The 18215-nt window shown below is 47.4% G+C and overlaps 1 protein-coding gene across 2 annotated transcripts in view; it reads left to right on the plus strand.

The window, feature by feature from the left end:
* The window catches only part of galntl6 (polypeptide N-acetylgalactosaminyltransferase like 6), a 152772-nt gene that overhangs the window by 115471 nt on the left and 19086 nt on the right, over nt 1-18215 (plus strand). For both annotated transcript variants that reach the window (XM_076295814.1, XM_076295813.1), the window contains 2 exons: nt 7056-7241; nt 11496-11679. In XM_076295814.1, the coding sequence (XP_076151929.1) occupies nt 7056-7241; nt 11496-11679 (370 nt within the window). The remainder of the gene's footprint in view (nt 1-7055; nt 7242-11495; nt 11680-18215) is intronic.

Consider the following 18215-nt stretch of genomic DNA (forward strand, 5'->3'; position numbering starts at 1 on the left):
TACATTCACTTCACTTATGCAGTCTGAATTATTCACAACTTCTTTTTTTAATTAGTATGAAAACCATTTTGTTTGGACTCAAGAAAAGATGCTATTGGCACACGCATGAATTTATTTCATGTTAGTTTCTCTGGGCACTAGATACCGCATTATGTTATTGATGTTGTGCATTCACACTAACCAAGCTGAATCAGAGGGAGAGAGGGGGGCGGGGATTATTTTTGCGAGTGAACAGCTGATCTGGCCGAAGCGTGTTCAGGGGGAGTTGATGGTCCACTCCAGTCCAGCCTCACGCCTGACGGAGGCTCATGAGGTGAACAGGAGCCGAGACATTCTGAGCACAGCATCTGCTGCCTCCGTCCAGCACGAGACCTCCGACCTGTTCTCCCTTTGTTCTCTCTCTCTCTCTTTCCCTCTCTTTCCCTCTCTCTCTATCACTCCCCCCTCTTTCTTTGCTCAAGTCGGTTTCTCTCTCTCCCTCTCTCTCCTTCTCTCCCCCCCCCCCCCCTCTTTGCTCAAGTTGGTGTTTATTTGCTACTGTGTTTGCTCGTCGAAGGCCAAGCGCCGTTGCTTTGATATTGCTTGTGTGTTTTTCTGAGTGCTCTTCCGCGGGCCACAATAATGTGCGGATGCCCTGAGCCCCCCTCTCTGTGGGCTTGTGATTCAACCCAGGCGGTATAAAACACAACACAACACAACACAACACACACACACACACACACAGCCAAGCGTGGCGTCTGTGGAGGAGGAGGCCTCTCTGCCTCGCGCCGGCTTGTGTTTCTTCGCCACGCTCCCTCCAGATCCTCCCCGGTGAGCAAACCTCATTCCAGCTTCCTCTTTAAAGCGCAGAGGATAATGAATTGGGAGTGGGGTCTGAGCATTGATCTGAGCAGAGAGGCGCTCGCGCGATCGGTTCAAGGGAGTGTGTGCCTTCTCCCTCAAAGGCACGGCTGCTAGAGTAATTGTAGGCGGGGGGTATAGCAGAGGAGGGGGAGGGAGGGAGGATTTTTTTCAACCACATGCCAAAGCACACAGTTGAGGCAAAGCCAATGGATAAGTATGTGTGCCACAGCTACCTGCCTTTTTTACTCCAAATGGTGTAATTCTGAGCTGCAGAGCTCTCTTCTAACCCTCAGAGAGAGAGAGAGAGAGAGAGACGAGAGAGAGAGAGACGAGAGGCAGGTGTGAGACAGACTTGGAGATGAGAGGAGAGGACAGAGCTAACACACCTGTGTCTATTGGCTCATTACAGCAGGTGGCTATCTGGTGCCTTGTGGTTGTTGCCTCGCGGGGTGGGGGGTGGGGGGGGGGTGGAGCAGTGACGCTCTCTGTGTTTATTTACCTTGTTTGTTTGCACACAGCCACTGCACTCACACTGTGTGGAGCTGTTGGGGAAGATAGGGTATTGATGGATGGGCTATGACGACGAGCAAAACAAGCCTTTCAATTTTCATGATGATGTTGCATTGACACGGGTACAAGTCTGAGCACATTTGTGGATAGCAGGTTGACCTAATAAATGTGTCACTTTCCCATTGCTTTGTCTCTGAGATGAGTACATCATCAACATATTGCATGTATCCACTGGTATGCCTCTCTCAGACGACTCCTCTCCTCCTCTCCTCTCTCCTCTCCCGCTCCCTCTCTTCTCCTCTCCTCTCTCCTCTGTCTCTCCTTCTCTCCTCCATCTCCTCTCCTCCTCTCCTCTCTTTCCCCTCGCTGGATCTGAACGTATGTTCTGTTGGCATGCGTTTGTTTCTTGGCCCCTGTAATTAGATGCTAAGCCCTGCATGGGGGTACAGAACTTCCCCAGTGGGGGTTTGTGATTAGAAGCAGAATGTGGAAGTGGCGGTGCCATTTTTTTTTCTACCGAGTGTTTCAGCACGCCACATGCTCAGCCGACCCCAGCAGGGCCGCAGTATAATGGGCCGGGGGTTAGAGCTGCCCCACACCCACACCCACACACCTTTCCAGTGCTTTACAAACCGTCTGCTAAAACACACACATCCAGGAGAACACCTCTGCCTCCTAGCTCTCGCTTTGCTTTTAATGGAATAAGTCTTGTTTAAAAGTCATATTAAAGAGAATGCAACCGCATGCAAACTTTTCATCTTTCATCTGTTGTTGTTGTTGTGTGTGTGTGTGTGTGTGTGTGTGTGTGTTTGTGTGAGTGTTTTTGTTTGTGTGTGATGGTGTGTGTAGTTGTTTGTGTGTGTGTGAGTGTGTGGTTGTTTGTGTGTGTGTGTGTGTGTGTGTGTGTGTGTGCATGTGCTGGGAATGAGGCTGGGCACAGAGTGACATTTGAAGTTTAGGATGAGGATGGCTTCAACAGTGACGACTCGTGGCAGGCTCTGCCAAGGCTCAGCAAAGTGGGCTCGCAACGATGAAGGGATCGACGGAAGGAGGGAAAGGAAGGGAAGGAAATCATCCCACAGCAGAGAGAAAAGGGAACACCTCAAAGGGGGCTGAACCCGCGAGACATCAAAGCAGGAGAACAACATTGCTGCCCTTCATCATAGCCTGTCAGGGCTGGGGAGGGGATGGGGCGCGGGGAGGTGAAACTTTGCCTGCTCTGTAACTGTTTATTTGTCACTTCCTCATGCCCGGTGCTGCCTGCCTGCCCGCCTGACGTGCATCACCCTGGATGATTTACGACCTCGTTTAATCAGCCACTCTGAGTGCGGCGCCAGACACATTTCCTCTCCTGCTCAGTAAAATTCCCCTCGGCTTCGGCCTCTCCCTACACACACGCACACACATACACGCAAAAACACACATAAACACACACACACACAAAGACACACACCACCTACCACACAAACACACACACACACACACACATATATACCCATACACACACACACATGTCCTCTGTATATGTTAACAACAATTCAGGTCAGAACCCCCCCCCCCCCCCCCCCAAAAAAAAAAAAACCATGCTGCTATTATGATTAGCATTCTCTGCATGTAGACTGTCAAGAGGGAGATGTCCTGGCACTCTTATTGGCCCTGTCAGTTGTACTGAGGCCGCTTGTTTGATGACTTGCCCACCGTGGGAGTTTAGGAGTGCTTTCGTTTTAGGGAACGGAAAGGAAGAGCGATGGATGAGAAGAGGAAGAGAGAGAAAGAGAAGGTGTGAGAGGATTAAAAAAAAAAAAAAAAAACGCTGACCGTAACTTTTGGTCCGGGTGACTTTGGCAGAGTTTGAGCCCAGCGCAGCGCAGAGCAGAGCAGAGCAGAGCGTGTCTATCTGTCTGTCTGTCTGTCTGTAAGTGTGTCTCTCCCTCAGGTGCGAGCGCGGCCTCAAAGAGGAGGGATGGCACTGCCAGTCTCTGTCCTGCCCTCGGGGCCTCATCCAATCAGCTGTCAGCACCAGCAGGTTCCCTGTTGGGGAGACATCCTGGCCGCACGCTGCCTCCTCTCCCCGCTGGCAAAGGCAGCCTCTAATGTCCCCCGTCCTCCCCCTGCTGCCCGGAGCGCTCGCTCATCCTCGCTCACTCCCGCCGGACGTGTCCCTGCCTCCGCAGGACACCTCCACGCCCGTTTAGCATGCATGGGAGGAGGCCTCCCTCCTGCAAAGGCCTTGAGAGCTTGGATCATTATTTTTTATCAGTTAATTATTCTCGGACTGGGCTATTTTGATGCGCAGATGCCGTTGAAAGGACACTGATTGAATCAAAGGTATTTTTAGTCATGTGTGTCACTTGAGTACTGTGTGGTGGATTGTGTGTGTGTGTGTGTGTGTGTGTTTGTGTGTAGGGGGTGTCCCCTGGGCTTGACTGTAGCCAGGGGCAAAGGCATTCATTCTTAATTGCTGTCAGAACGGATGCTGTGCCAGCACACTGTATTCCTCTGCTGATGGTCAACTCTGACCTCTACTACCCAGTACACACAGCTCCGCTCTCTCCTCTGCATTCATCTCATATCTTCACCATGTCATATGGATCATTGATGTCGTTGCATAATTCAGGATTTTAACTACAGCGGTCGTGAAGCGCAACGCATAAAGCCTCTTGGTGTTAAATGCCTTCGCTCGTGTCACCGATCAGCCCACGTCGGTGTCCAACCGTGCCGTCCTTCCGTGAGCGAACGCGAGCTTCGTCCTCCTCGTGAGCGAGTCGTTTTTCCAACGCTGTCTGTTCTCACACTCGCTAATCCCGGGGTCTGCCGCTGCTAAAAAAAAAGTGCCGTGTCTAATCGAGGGGGCACAGGCGGAGGCGGTGTCTGCAGAGCGGTGATAGGCCCTGGCGCAGGTATTAATGCCCCGCATTTGAATAATGCACAGACACGGGACACCAGCTACGCTGAAAAGTCCCGCTGTGTTAGAAATGAACAAATAATGCGTGTCGAGATAAAACTCCCCCTGCCAAGGCGGCGGCGCAGACGACCGCTGCCACGCTGCGCCTGTCTCCATGCGCTTTCAGAGAAGGGTCAAACCCATTACCCTGGTGTTGCCATAGCAAAGAGACCGAGAGCTCCAGGGGCCTTTGTCTTTGTCTCCAAGTTTTGGTTCGGTGTCTCATGAATTCCTGAACAGAGCTGACGGAATGCATTGTGTTATGAATGTATCTGCTGCATAAATTCAAATGATGACTTCATTGTAGTCTGTTTTTATGGTAAACACACAGTCCCATTGCTAGACCCAACAGCTCCGGTATAGCCCGATGTTACAAACTTCCTGGAAAGCCGCTTTCTCTGGCTGCTGCAAGTGAATGAGTCACAGGTGTTTGCTTTTTAATATGCAGGAAACCAATTCAATTCAGCTATTCAATTAAGTGTTAACAGCAGGAGAATCTTTGGGGACGTTAAACATTAATGCTCCGGAATGGGGGCAAGAGAATGGTGAAACAATTAAGACATCACTCCAAGTCCCTGTACACTTCTCTCTCTTTCTCTCTCTCTCTCTCTCTCTCTCTCTCCCTCTCCCTCTCCCTCTCCCTCTCCCTCTCTCTCTCTCTCTCTCTCTCTCTCTCTCTATGCCTCTGCCCCGGCTTTCCGGCTGCAGGCGGCCCAAAGACTGCTGTACGTCCCGGAGTTCAGCTGGGCACAAACTGCTTGTGCTTTGTTGAGGCAAGCCGGTGGCTTGGGGATGGACAGGCAATTGTTTTTGATCGACCTGGACTCGGGGGGTCTTTCAGGGCTGACCCCTTTCTACCAGTCAGTCCTACGGGCTTGGAAAATTTTAAGCACTCCGGGAAGGGTCATTGTACCCAGTATGTGGGTGGGAGAGGAACCACTTTTTCCCAATGCAGCTCTACCAGTGGTGGCATTGCATTCCCCCTCTTTGAGGGCTGGTTTTCTTCGGGCTGGCATCATGAAGCTCAAGGATTTAGTGCTGGTGGACTCCTGGCGCTCTGCATAGGAGGTGGCAGGACTTACGAGGACTTTTTCAGTCCGGCTTGTTTCAAGGGTGATGACGGACATTCAAAAGATTATCCCTGAGGATGCAAAACATTGCCTCCTGTCCCCGATGGAGTTCACGGTGATAGTATATTTTTTACTACCATATTTCTCTTAAGACTCAGTCAGGACGATGGAAAATCAGGATCCAGGTTTTTATTATTTTCAATGAGGGGCCAGTGCCCCTCAAGGGAGAGATAGCATTTGTGTCACTCCATCATGGGTTTCACCAGATTCTCTAACTACACAGAGGTGTGTACTAACTTTATGTTACAAACTAAAGAAGGAGTGACCTCTAGGTCCAACCCAGTTTGAATATGCAATAGAAAGGGAAGAGGTCAGATCACCCTTTGTCCTGGGATGTCTCTTAGAGGTTTATGTTTTCACACCTGGAGATAGGCTCCTATTGAATTCAAGGATACACAGGCTACAAACTACAGACACAAGGGATACACAATAAAATCACAAATGACCATAAGGAACACACAGTACATTTACAAAAGGATTCTGATTCACAACACTTTCAAGATAAGTCTAAATCTTATGCAAGTTATAGCATTAAAAGGAAGGCATGATTATTTCTAGCTCAGAGTTCTAATCTCAGAGAGTCCTTCCTCCAAAGACGGTAGTTAATTAGGAGCACCCCAATCTACACCTGGCCAAATGCTGGAATTTTTTGAGAATGCAAGCAATAAGGCACTCTATCATATATGTGTAAAAGTCAGGAATCTTCAGGCCCTCTCTGGTGTGAGGGAGTCGAGGTGGTGGGGTTTTTTGGGGCCGGTTTCTTCTCCGAAAGGCAGTTGGCGGTCTATGTACAAGTGTCCCATTCAAAAAAGAACGGGTGATCTCCAGTGGAGAATTGTACATTTTACATTTGGTGCAATAGTGGAGAATTGTACATTTGTACATTTGTACATGGTGCAATAGCTATGAACAGACACAGAGCACACTTAGAACCAGGGGTAGGGGAGTTTATTTTTGGTCCCAAATACTCTGTGGCTAGGAAGGCTCATGTGGTTCTTCTGAATTTTCTTTTTGGACAGGCTAAGATGGCTGTGTGGCTGTCCCGGAGGAACAGGGTGGAGGGGACAGGCTTAACAGAGCCGGTGCCTTTGTTGAAACTATCCTTGGCCACAAGGCTGAGGATTGAGTACAAGTATTATCAGTTAATTGGTGATATTGAGACTTTCAATGGAACATGGGGGGTTGAGGGTTATATTTGTCCACTGGATGAAGGAGGGGAATTACTGTTCAAGTTTTGAGCCTTATAAAGGGTGACTGATAGGTAGTTTGGTCTGTTTGTCTGGTTGATTGTTTTTTTTGTTTTTCTTTTTTTTTGTGGTCATTTTTTTGCATATTTTGTCGGTGTGTGTGTTTTTTTTGGGAGGGTGGGGTGGGGAGGTGGAGGGAGGTTTTATTATGGGTTGGTTTTAATGTTACCTGGTTTCCTTTTTGACTGTCAATAAAGGAACCTTAAAAGTCAAAGCCTCTCTCACTCACTCACTTACTCTCACTCTCTCTCTCTCTTTTGTTTATCCCCTCTATCTTACCTTACAGTACATGCTGTAATGTTCAGGATCCCAGTGCAGCTTTGCCGATGACGATTCATTCATATTCACACCGGTCTGTCTTTATCTGTGTGTCTTTCACAGAGCACCTGAAGGAACGTCTGGAGAAGTACATGGCCCGTTTCCCTAAGGTGCGCATTGTGCGGACCAAGAAGCGCGAGGGCCTGATCCGCACCCGTCTGCTGGGCGCCTCGGTGGCCAAGGGAGAGGTGCTCACCTTCCTCGACTCCCACTGCGAGGCCAACGTCAACTGGCTGCCTCCGCTGCTCGGTAAGAACAGATAAGGAAGTGCTTACTCCAGGGAAAACGCACCGCGGGGAGAGAGAGAGAGAGAGAGAGAGAGAGAGAGAGAGAGAGAGAGAGACAGAGAGAGAGAAGGGGTAAAGGCAGGAGCGGAGAGGAGGGGAAAGCCTTTACTCTTTTTCTCGATTAGTTTTTTTTCCTTACTTTTCCTTTTTCCATCACAAGGGGAAAACAGCTGTGACTGGCAATAATGCTGCAGAGATTTCCTTTCCTGGCGTCGGCTTATCTATCCACTAAATTGGACAATTTCACAAAATTCAAACGCCTTTCTTGTTCAAAGCTTTTTGCTCCTTTGTTTTTTTTTTTGCCCACTTTTTCTCATTGTGATAAATAGCAAATCAGAAGTCTCCATCTCTCTCTCTCTCTCTCTCAAATTCAAATTCAAATTCAAAAGTTGCTTTATTGGCATGACAAATGAAAACTTGTATTGCCAAAGCAATTGGTACATGTTAAAGGTAAGACATAACAACAATAATTACAGAGACAGAACATATACACATACTTTAAACTGATACATTTGTATAAACATTCTACTTCACTGAGATTTGTGAACAATAGTACTTAGTTTTACATCGGTTCATTGTAGTATTAATGAGAGTTCATTGAGAGCAGTATGGTGACTGCCTGCATGTGGAAGTGGTTGTATGTGAGTTCATCAGCGTGTTGGCACATGTGTGTGTGCGTGTGCGTGTATGTGTGTGTATCACTCATTGTCCCTCAGCTGGTGGCAGGTGAAAACATATTGTGCAGCTATGAGACAGCTGTCCTTTTTCTCTCCTAGCAAGTATGGTAGTTTACTTAGGTTTGAGGTTTGAATTACTTAAAATTAAATCCAGGGTTAAATCCAGGGTGTTTCTCATCAAGTTTTGGAAAGTAGAGAACACAAACTGACTGAAATGAGTTGCACTCGGTCAGAAAGTGTAGCTCTGTCTCGACAACACTGTCTTTGCACTTTCTCTTTCCATCTCTGTCTCTCTCTCCATCTCTCTCTTTCTCTTTCCATCTCTCTCTCTTTCTCTCTTCATCTTTCTCTTTCTCTTTCCATCTCTTTCTCTCTCTCTCCATCTCCCTCTCTCTCTCTCTCTCTCTCTCTCTCGCTCTCTCTCTTTTCTTCCCCTCAGAGGGAGAGACGCCCCAGAGCTCTCTTTAAAGAGCCACCCCACTGAGCCTCACGGATGGCGATTTCCCCGCCTCTGCTTGGCTGCCAGAAACACATTTCTAAAGTGTCCCGCCAGATCAGACAGGCACACACACACACACGCACGCACGTGCATCTCATCGCCACAGGAATTAAGAGCATGTTCTCCGTGCACACATCAATGCACTAGACGCCGCAGTCCTGACAGGTCATCAAAGGTCCAGCTATGAGCTACATGTGGCCTCTCAACTCGTTACTGGAAGAGCGAGCAAACGAGAAACAGGCACAGTGGGACAGAGATTAGAGAGAAGGAGAGAGGGGGGAGAGATAGATGGAGAAAGAGAGAGGGGGGAGAGAGAGATGGAGAAGGAGAGAGGGGGGAGAGAGAGATGGAGAAAGAGAGAGGGGGGAGAGAGAGATGGAGAAGGAGAGAGGGGGGGAGAGAGAGATGGAGAAAGAGAGAGGGGGGAGAGAGAGATGGAGAAGGAGAGAGGGGGGAGAGAGAGATGGAGAAGGAGAGAGGGGGGGAGAGAGAGATGGAGAAGGAGAGAGGGGGGAGAGAGAGGGGGGAGAGAGAGATGGAGAAAGAGAGAGGGGGGAGAGAGAGATGGAGAAAGAGAGAGAGTGAGAGAGTGAGGGAGAGACAGAAAAAAGGGAGAGGAGGACAGAAAGACAGGAAAGGGGGCCACACAGTAAGGAGAGCTTTAATTGGCTTGGCTGAGGCGGCTCCAGTTTTGTGAGGCGTGCTTCTGGGATGAAGGGTGGCATCCATGATTAGAGTGTGGAAGGCCGCAAGGGAACAGGGACGCAGCAGGCTAGCGAGGAGAGCAAAGGCTCTGTGGCCCTTTCGCAGTTCCACCCTCTCCTCAGCAGGCATGCGGACGGCCTCACCTCTCCGCACCTTTCCCTTAGCCAGCGGAGGCCAGCCATCGGATTCAGATGTGAAGCAAAGATCTCGTTAGTGCTTCAGAGGGTTCTGGAAAAGCGTCCTCCTTCCTCAGATCACACAGCATGGCAGGATCCGAGCTGATCAAAGGACATTATGCATGTCAGACACAAGGAGAGGGGAACGAGGAGACGCAAAAGTAGGTGTGCTTACAGTCTATTCAAACTTTAGGAAGAGCTGCACTTTATTTTTACCCCACTCTAAGGACACGCACGCGCACACACACACACACACACACAAAGAGCCTGTAGATGGACTGCACCTGTGCAGACACACACAATCGTACTTTTGCTCTGAATGGCATTATAAGAACCTGGCCTTGTCCACACACTCATCATTCAGCCCAAGCTGAGGCCTCTATTCCAATCTCTATTTACGTCCACAGCCCTCCCGCCTTCACGTACCCCGCCATGCGTGATAGCTTTTCTCTTTGCCTCTCACCACCCCAACCATTATGTCCCTCATTTGTCTCCCTCCCTCTCTCTCTTTCTCTCTCTCCCTGACCCCCCCCCCCCCCCCCCCCCCAAGACACACACATACAGTACACACACACTCTCAATTCTCACCATTGTTTAAACCCTAACTGTGCAAACCTTAGACGGAGTCATGGGTATTCAGATTTAGGCTACTTAGTGAGAAACTCTGCAAAACAAAACAATGTGTTCTGTCACACAAAGCACAGTGGTGTCTATTTGAGTCACGCGTCCGTTAAAACAAAGATGCTCCTAAATCAATAGCATTGTGTGTGTTGGTACCAGAGGGGTTGCTTGTGTGTGCGTGTGTGTGTGTGTGTGCGCGCATGTATGTGTGCGTGTATGTGTGTGTGTATGTATGTGTGTGTGTGTGTGTGTACTTGTGTCCCAGTGTGTGTGTGTGTACTTGTGTCCCAGTTTGTGTGTGTGTGTGTGTGTGTGTGTGTATACTTGTGTCCCAGTGTGTGTGTGTGTGTGTGTGTGTGTGTGTGTGTTTGTGTGTGTTTGTTGCCTGACGTGTAATCTGCATGAGTGATGCTGGCAAGCTGAGGAGGAGAGGGATCGTCCTATCGTCCTGTCCATTGTAAACAAGCCTGTCATGGGGGCTGCTGTTCGTGACTGAGAACTGCTTACACACCCGTAAGCTAACGGCGTCAGACTGTGCCTTTGTTTGTGTTGGTGTCTTTCTTCTATTCTGTCTTGTGCTTTGCTCTGTTGTTTTTGTTTATTTTACTGCAGTCGTCCAGTCCAGTTGGATTTCTTAGGTCTTTGATTTTGATAGCCATGTGAATATATTGACTTTCATTTCTGTTACACTGTTCTTTTAATCAGCGTCTGTGTATTGTGTGTTTGTGTGTGTAGGAGTGAGTGTGTTTGTGCAGTATGTCTTCTTGGATGTGAAAGCTGTAGTGTGTTAACGTGTGTATGTGTGTGTGTGTGTGTGTGTGAGTGTTAGTGTGTGTGTGTGTGTGTGTGTTGTGTGTGTGTGTGTGTGTGTGTGTGTGTGTGTGTGTGTGAGTGTTAGCGTGTGTGTGTGTGTGTGTTGTGTGTGTATGAGTGTGTGTGTGTTGTGTGTGTATAAGTGTAGGAGAGAGCAAGTGAGCCCACTGGCTCTCACAGATCTCCATGGTCCAGTGGAGCGGTTGCGTAGGGGAGGGAAGGGTGACAGATCTGGGACAGCTTAGCGCCGCTGAGTGACAAAGACATAGCTGGCCGAGGCTCGGCGGCCCTCGGCGGAGCAAACCTACTTTGAAGTGCTGTAATTGTTTCTAATCGCCGTGCGACTGTAGCAGGTCCAATTTCACGGCGGCTGCCGCACTCTGCCAAGCCCACGAAGGACGGCTGTGGGCTGCTGGGGACCCTCAGGGGCCGAGGCAGCCGGCCAGACACCCTCCCACCAGATCCACTGAACCGTACACACCGGACTGGGCTGCAGAGCCACGGTGATTGATGGCACTCCTAAGCACTGTTTTTATGTTCCCTCTCTTTCTCTTTCTTTCATACTGTCTGTTCTGTATCTAGTCCTCATTCTCTCTTTCTTTCTCTCTCTCTCTCTCTCTCTCTCTCTCTCTCTCTCTCTCTCTCTCTTGCCCCATCCTGCACACAACCACTCTTGTAACATGTATGCACCTAATATATCTCTCTCTCTCTCTCTCTCTCAACAGACCAAATAGCCCAGAATCCCAGGACCATTGTGTGCCCGATGATTGACGTCATTGACCACAATCACTTTGGCTACGAGGCCCAGGCGGGCGACGCCATGCGGGGGGCCTTTGACTGGGAGATGTACTACAAGCGCATCCCCATCCCCCCTGAGCTGCAGAGCACAGACCCCAGCGACCCCTACGAGTGAGTAACACACAGCACCCCACAGCACAGCACATCAGTGGATTAGCGTGCACGTACTCCATGGATATATACGCAGACATCCACCATAGCGTCTTATTGTGTTACCTCCTCTGGCACTTAGTGTATTAATACTAATACTAAACTGTATTTGCTGCAGTTGCTATGCCATTTTAGTACATCTAATTAGCGTTGTGATTGGGTAGGTCCTGTAAGCAATAGAAACACGCCGTCTTAAAGGGCAGGCATTGCTTTACCTGTCCCCTTTACCTGGGTAGTGGGCCGAATACCTGTAATGGATATCCAGACATCCACCATAGCGTCTCACTGTGTTGCCTCCTCTGGCGCCTCCTCCCCTCATTTATCTCAGCTCTCTGTGGGAATCTTGGTGGATAGACTATCATTTCACAGCTGGATTTCATCTTGATCTTTACTGTTGTGAATGTGTGCATTCTTTGTATGTTTGTGTCAAATACTGTAAGCCAGCCATCACCAAATGGCGGACCGCGGTCCGAGTCCGGACCGTGGCGTGATCCTATCCGGACCCAGACCATAATAGCCTAATTTAGATTTTCACGTAAGATTTCAAAGCTGCGCTAAATGTTTCGTTGGTTAGGATAACAGCATTTACTTCAGGAGCTTCAGGAACCATCATTTCGCTTGCTGCTACTCAGCCAGTGAAATCTGTGAATTCTGATAAAGTCGAGTCAGTGAGTAAAGTAGCCTACTATGGAGAAGAGACTGATAGCCTGAAACGAGCGAGAGGAGACGGGACGAGAAACAATCAGATGGATATCTAAGTTAACGATAAGTAAGTTATTTTCAAATCATTGATTGCTCAAAGAGGAGAAAGCTAGACAGCGAGAACCGAGCTTTATATAACGATACGGGGGCAATACCACGCAAAACTGTCACGTTAACGCCAACTAAATATGATGTGACAGTTTTGCGCGGAATTGACCTGGACCTCTTCTATATATATTCTGACAGGCGATTTTAAGCGCCAATTTGAAGCACCTCTACTAGACAAAGCATATATTTTGAGCAAGCATAGGCCCATTCAACAGTGAACTGAGACCACAGAATATTTAACGATTTAAGAAGGCAATATGATTGATCCACCACAATCTAGTTAAGCCTACATGCATTCACTGCCCAACAACGTGATATTCCTGGGTTTCCAGGATTTCGGGTCAACCTAAAAAAACAAAAAGCAAAAAATTAAACTTGCTGATTAATGGGTTCAAGGAACCAGCTGTGGAATATCCATCCTTGTCTCAGCTCAAATTTTATTTTAAGTTCACGTTAAGATCTTAAAAATAGCCAAGGCTACTCAGTTTTTCTCCCCAATTAGGCTACTCTTATCTTGCCTTATTTCTCCTCATTTCGAATGTTGCCTTTTAGGATACTTATTTTATTTCACATTAAACATTAGGCCTAGGCCTACAATCTTCTATTTCTTGAATTTCCCCTTGGGGGTCAATAAAGTATCTATCTATCTACAACTAGGCTCCATCCATCCATCCTAATATTATACATACATACATATACATATCCTAAACACGCACGTTAAACATTATGATGCTCCGGACCTTTGCTTGAGGAAATTTTCCGTAACTGGACCTCGCTGAAGATTAATTGAATACCCCTGCTGTAAGCTATTGGATGCCATGAACGTTACACACTCTCTCTGTAACGTTGAACGTTACACACACACACACACACACACACACTCACACACACACACACACCCACACACACACACACACACACACACACACACACTCACACACTCACACACACCAACTGTCATTATTCTATGGGGGTAGAATTGTCTCATAAAGATTTGTACATACTCGAACAGATATGCACAAATATATGTGTATTTGTAAATACAAAAACACAAATACACAAATATATAAAGTAATTTGTACAAATATGCGTGTATTTGTATATATTTTTGACATCTACAAATAAATGTTTTTGGTTTTGTGTGTGGGAGGCATTGGATTCTGCATTTGTGGATCGCATTTGTGGATTTGTGAATCGCACATGTGGATTTGTGGATGACGTAATTTTGAGACATTCCTATCGCATAGCGATCCACAAACAAAATACCCCCGAATTCGCACGTGCGAATTCACCCTCCTCTGGACAACCAGTAGATGGCAGTGTTGTACAACATGTCTGTTATGAACTGATAGCAACTGAATCTTTCCGACCGCTGTTTTCCTTAGTTCAGTTCAGTCAAGTGCTTTATGACTAGCAGGATTAACAACATGGAAGACACTGGATTAAATGGATGGGTAAGTAATAACAACTAGCCAGAACGATTTATTATCGGTTTCGATGTGTAGTGCTGTTTTTAATTTCATAGACTGTATAAAAAGTCAATTTAGTCAGCGTACAGCTGCTAACATTAACCAGCTAGCTAAACAGCTGGTGCCTGCACAAAACACATTAAGTTAAGATTTCCCTTAAAATCCGATATAGGGCCCCCTTAAAATAAAATGTTGTTTTCCCTAAAGTTATTGTGTCTTGCAACTCAAGTGACAGGCTGTGTTCGTGTTCGCTGTTTTACAGATGTTGCAGCTCTTAACGTTACAGATGTTAACATACGTTAACGTAATGTGAGAGCCAGCTCAGCTGAGATCACTATCTGGCAGACTGCCATTAATGTCAATATTGCTAAATGGACTTATTTATACAGTCTATGAAATTAAAAATGGCACTACACATCGAAACCGATAATAAATTTGTTCTGGCTAGTTGGTATTACTTACCCATTTAAAAATCTCACTGCACGCAATTGGTTAACACTTGTTGTTTACTCTGAATGATATCGGACTTTGACGCAATCGGATAACACTACGACCAATGTGTACTGTCCTCCAACGTTGCAGCGCTGTCTTCATCAGTTTAGCTGGTTCCCCGGAATGTTGGGGTAAAAGTAACGTGTATCATTGCTCTTTGCCAGAGTGTCTCGCAGAGACAATTCCATTGTGCTCTCGCAAGAAATCTGGATTTCCAGGGTAAGGGAAAACAGCGGTCGGAAAGATTCAGTTGTTATCAGTTGATAACACACATGTTGTACAACACTGCCATCTACTGGTTGTTCAGAGGAGGGTGAATTTGCACGCGCGAATTCGGGGGTATTTGTTTGTGGATCGCTGTGCGATGTGTCTCAAAATTATGTCATCCACAAATCCACATATGCGATTCACAAATCCACAAATGCGATCCACAAATGCAGAATCCAACGCCTCCCACACACAAAACCAAACATATTTATTTGTAGATGTCAAAAATATATTTACAAATACACACATTTTTGTACAAATTACTTTATATATTTGTGTATTTGTGTTTTTGTATTTACAAATACACATATATTTGTGCATACCTCTTCGAGTATGTACAAATCTTTATGAGACAATTCTACCCCCATATTATTCTGCATACCATTTATTTCAGCTCACATCACACACTAACTCAACAAGCATGAGACTGTAATTACTTACCATGTCAACCCTCCCCTAGCTGCAATGTTCAAATTACACGGAGCTCTCATATACCAGTGATTTACATTCTGCATGGCATTACTTTAGAATCTGCCAATCAGGGCTTTGCTGCAAGTTGTAATGCAGTGTGCTCTGTGAACAGTGTAGTGCTCTATATCTATGTGATACATATTGTCTTTAACATCAGTAAATCAGTGGGGATATTGGCCATGAGATCAATACTCAGAGTCAGGGTCAGGTTTCTTCTGCACAAGAGGTCAGGAGGGACATCACTACCATGTCATTCCCATGACACACACACACACACACAATTGTCCTCTGTGGAATAAGACTGGTTTGTTGCGGGTAGACCTCATCAACCTATACAGTGACCTTGGGAGTAAAGCTACCAATGACCCTGCAAAATCTTAAGACCGCCAGGCACCAGTGCAGCAGAAGATCCTTTGTGTGTGTGTGTGTGTGTGTGTGTGTGTGTGTGTGTGTGTGTGTGTGTGTGTGTGCATGTGCATATGTCTGTGTGTGTGTGTGTCTCGCCTCTAACGAGAGCTGCTCATGAGCAGCAGTGCTGCCGTCTCAGCTCCCGTGGCTCCTATAGAGCGAGTGCTCCCAGCTTAACCCGCCCCTGCGCTCAAAGGGCAGCTCATTAGCCGCAGTGCGCCGCGTGCTCAAGAAAGGGCCCACGTAGGAAATGTCAGCCATGCCTGTGACCTCCAGATAAGTGTGTCTGCAGAGAGACAGGGAGAGCCAAGAGAATGCACCATGGGTCAGCACAGTTTCATCTCTCTCACACACACACACACACACACACACACATACACACACACACATACACACACACACACACACACACATTTTAATTCTTTATTTAAATCCACAAATCATATTACAACAGACAGGATTGAAATATTTCAAGAGATAAGATACACACACGTGCACACACACACACACATGATAGATAGATAGATACTTTATTGATCCCCAAGGGGAAATTCAAGATATGCACGTGCACACCCACACACACACTCATAATCATAATCATGCATGCGCTCACTTACATATGCACATATGAATAGAGGTTCGTCCTTCAGTGAAGGCCCAGGTAGAGGGCATGACACACTTAAGGAGTGAGGAGTGGGATGGGAGCAAAGGCTGATAGTGAGGGAGTGAGAGAGAGAGGGAGGGAGGGGAAGGAGGAGTAGGCATGTCTTCACATGAACCACACCACCCCAGCACTCCATGGTGCACTCGTCCCTCACCTGCCCCGCTGCTCCGCTGTTGGCTGCTGACGTCAGAACAGTGGTGTGGGTCGGTGTCATGGAGTCGGGGCTCAGGGACGCTGTTCTCATTAGTGCTCCTTATCCCCTCCCACAGGGCTCACCCAGCAGCAGCCACCACTCCACACACCCTTTCCTTACCACACACACTCCCCTCCTCCACATAGGGGACAGGGACACGAGAGAGAGAGAAGTGAGGACACCTCCACTGGGCAGGACTAGGGTTAGTGGGGGTGGGGCAGGGGCTTTTAGTATAGTATAGTATATATACTTTTTTCGATCCCATGAGGGAAATTTGGTCTCTGCATTTAACCCAATCGGTGAATTAGTGAAACACAAACAGCACACAGTGAGGTGAAGCACACACTAATCCTGCCGCAGTGAGCTGCCTGCTACAACGGCGGCGCTCAGGGAGCAGTGAGGAGTTAGGTGCCTTGCTCAAGGGCACTTCAGCCGCGGCCCACTGGTCGGGGCTCGAACCAGCAACCCTCCGGTTACAAGTCCAGAGTGCTAACCAGTGGGCCACGGCTGCCCTGATTTACAGATGATCTGAGGGGGGATACGAGGGCCGCTGTGAACTGCTGCTATCTCTCCCTCTCCCCCCCCCTCTCTCTCTCATTCTCTGTCTCTCTCTCCTTCTTTCAGAGAATGGGAGTCTGGGTTTGTCTCACTCCGGTGCGTTTGGGTTTGGACTCAGGGGAACACGGTGCAGCAGGCACGGTGCAGATATTAGGAGAGATATAGAGGCCAGATGTAGCAGCTCCAACTTTCTGTGTGTCTGTGTGTGTGTGTACACTTATGTCTGCAATACTGATGACTCCAGTTTCTAGAGCTCCCTATATTTGGATGTAGTGTGTGTGTGTGTGTGTGTGTGTGTGTGTGTGTGTGTGTGTGTTATTTGTATCTTTGTGCATGTGTGTGTCCCTGTGTGAACACTCCTGGCATCCTCCCACCTTGGCATATTGAGTATTTGCATCGACAGCTGGAGATGGATACACACAGATTCTGAAATCCATGACCAGATTTTTTAAAATTATTTTTCAATCTCTCATTCCCTTCGTTTCGCAATCTGCCTTCCTTCCTGTCCTATCCACGCCCCCACGCTTTCTCTCTCTTTTCCCATCACTCCCTCTTTCTCTCTCTCCTCTCTCTCTCTCTCTCTCTCCCTCTCCCTCTCTCTCTTTCTCTGCTCTGTCGATCTGCTGCTGCCCACTCTACCCACTCCCATGCAGGTTGGCCAGAGGGATTCATAAAGCTCCGAACGCGCTCTCATAAAACCTTAAATATTCTTAACTGCTGCCATCTGTCATCTGGCCCCCACTGGAGAGCCAGCAGGTTTAAAAGCGCTAATACCCCCCCCCCCCCCCCCACACACACACACACACACACACACACACACACACACACACACACACACACTGACGTACAATAACGGGAACAGTGAAGGAGAACGTCCACCTGAGTTACTGTTTGGAATGATTCAAAGCTAAACTGGACCGTATTGTAGCAGATGTACTCATAAATGTCTGTGGCATTTAATATGCCATGCTTAGTGAGGGTTTAGGGTATCAAATAATAAGATGAGTTATTGAAATGCATATATGTATCAAGAATCTTAATAACACATATATTAAAGGATATCTTTACATATAGGTCATGTTATATGAGCTTTGTGGAAAATGTTACCTAGTGGTTTAATTCATGAAGCAAAATAAATGAACGTATAAATGTTTAAGGCCTCGAG

This window comes from Alosa pseudoharengus, unplaced genomic scaffold (genome assembly GCF_046254945.1).
Source record: "Alosa pseudoharengus isolate Yale_2024_CS ecotype anadromous, Long Island Sound unplaced genomic scaffold, YU_APseudo_1.1 YU_APseudo_1.1_scf_2, whole genome shotgun sequence".
In the NCBI taxonomy this organism is placed as follows: Eukaryota; Metazoa; Chordata; class Actinopteri; order Clupeiformes; family Clupeidae; genus Alosa; species Alosa pseudoharengus.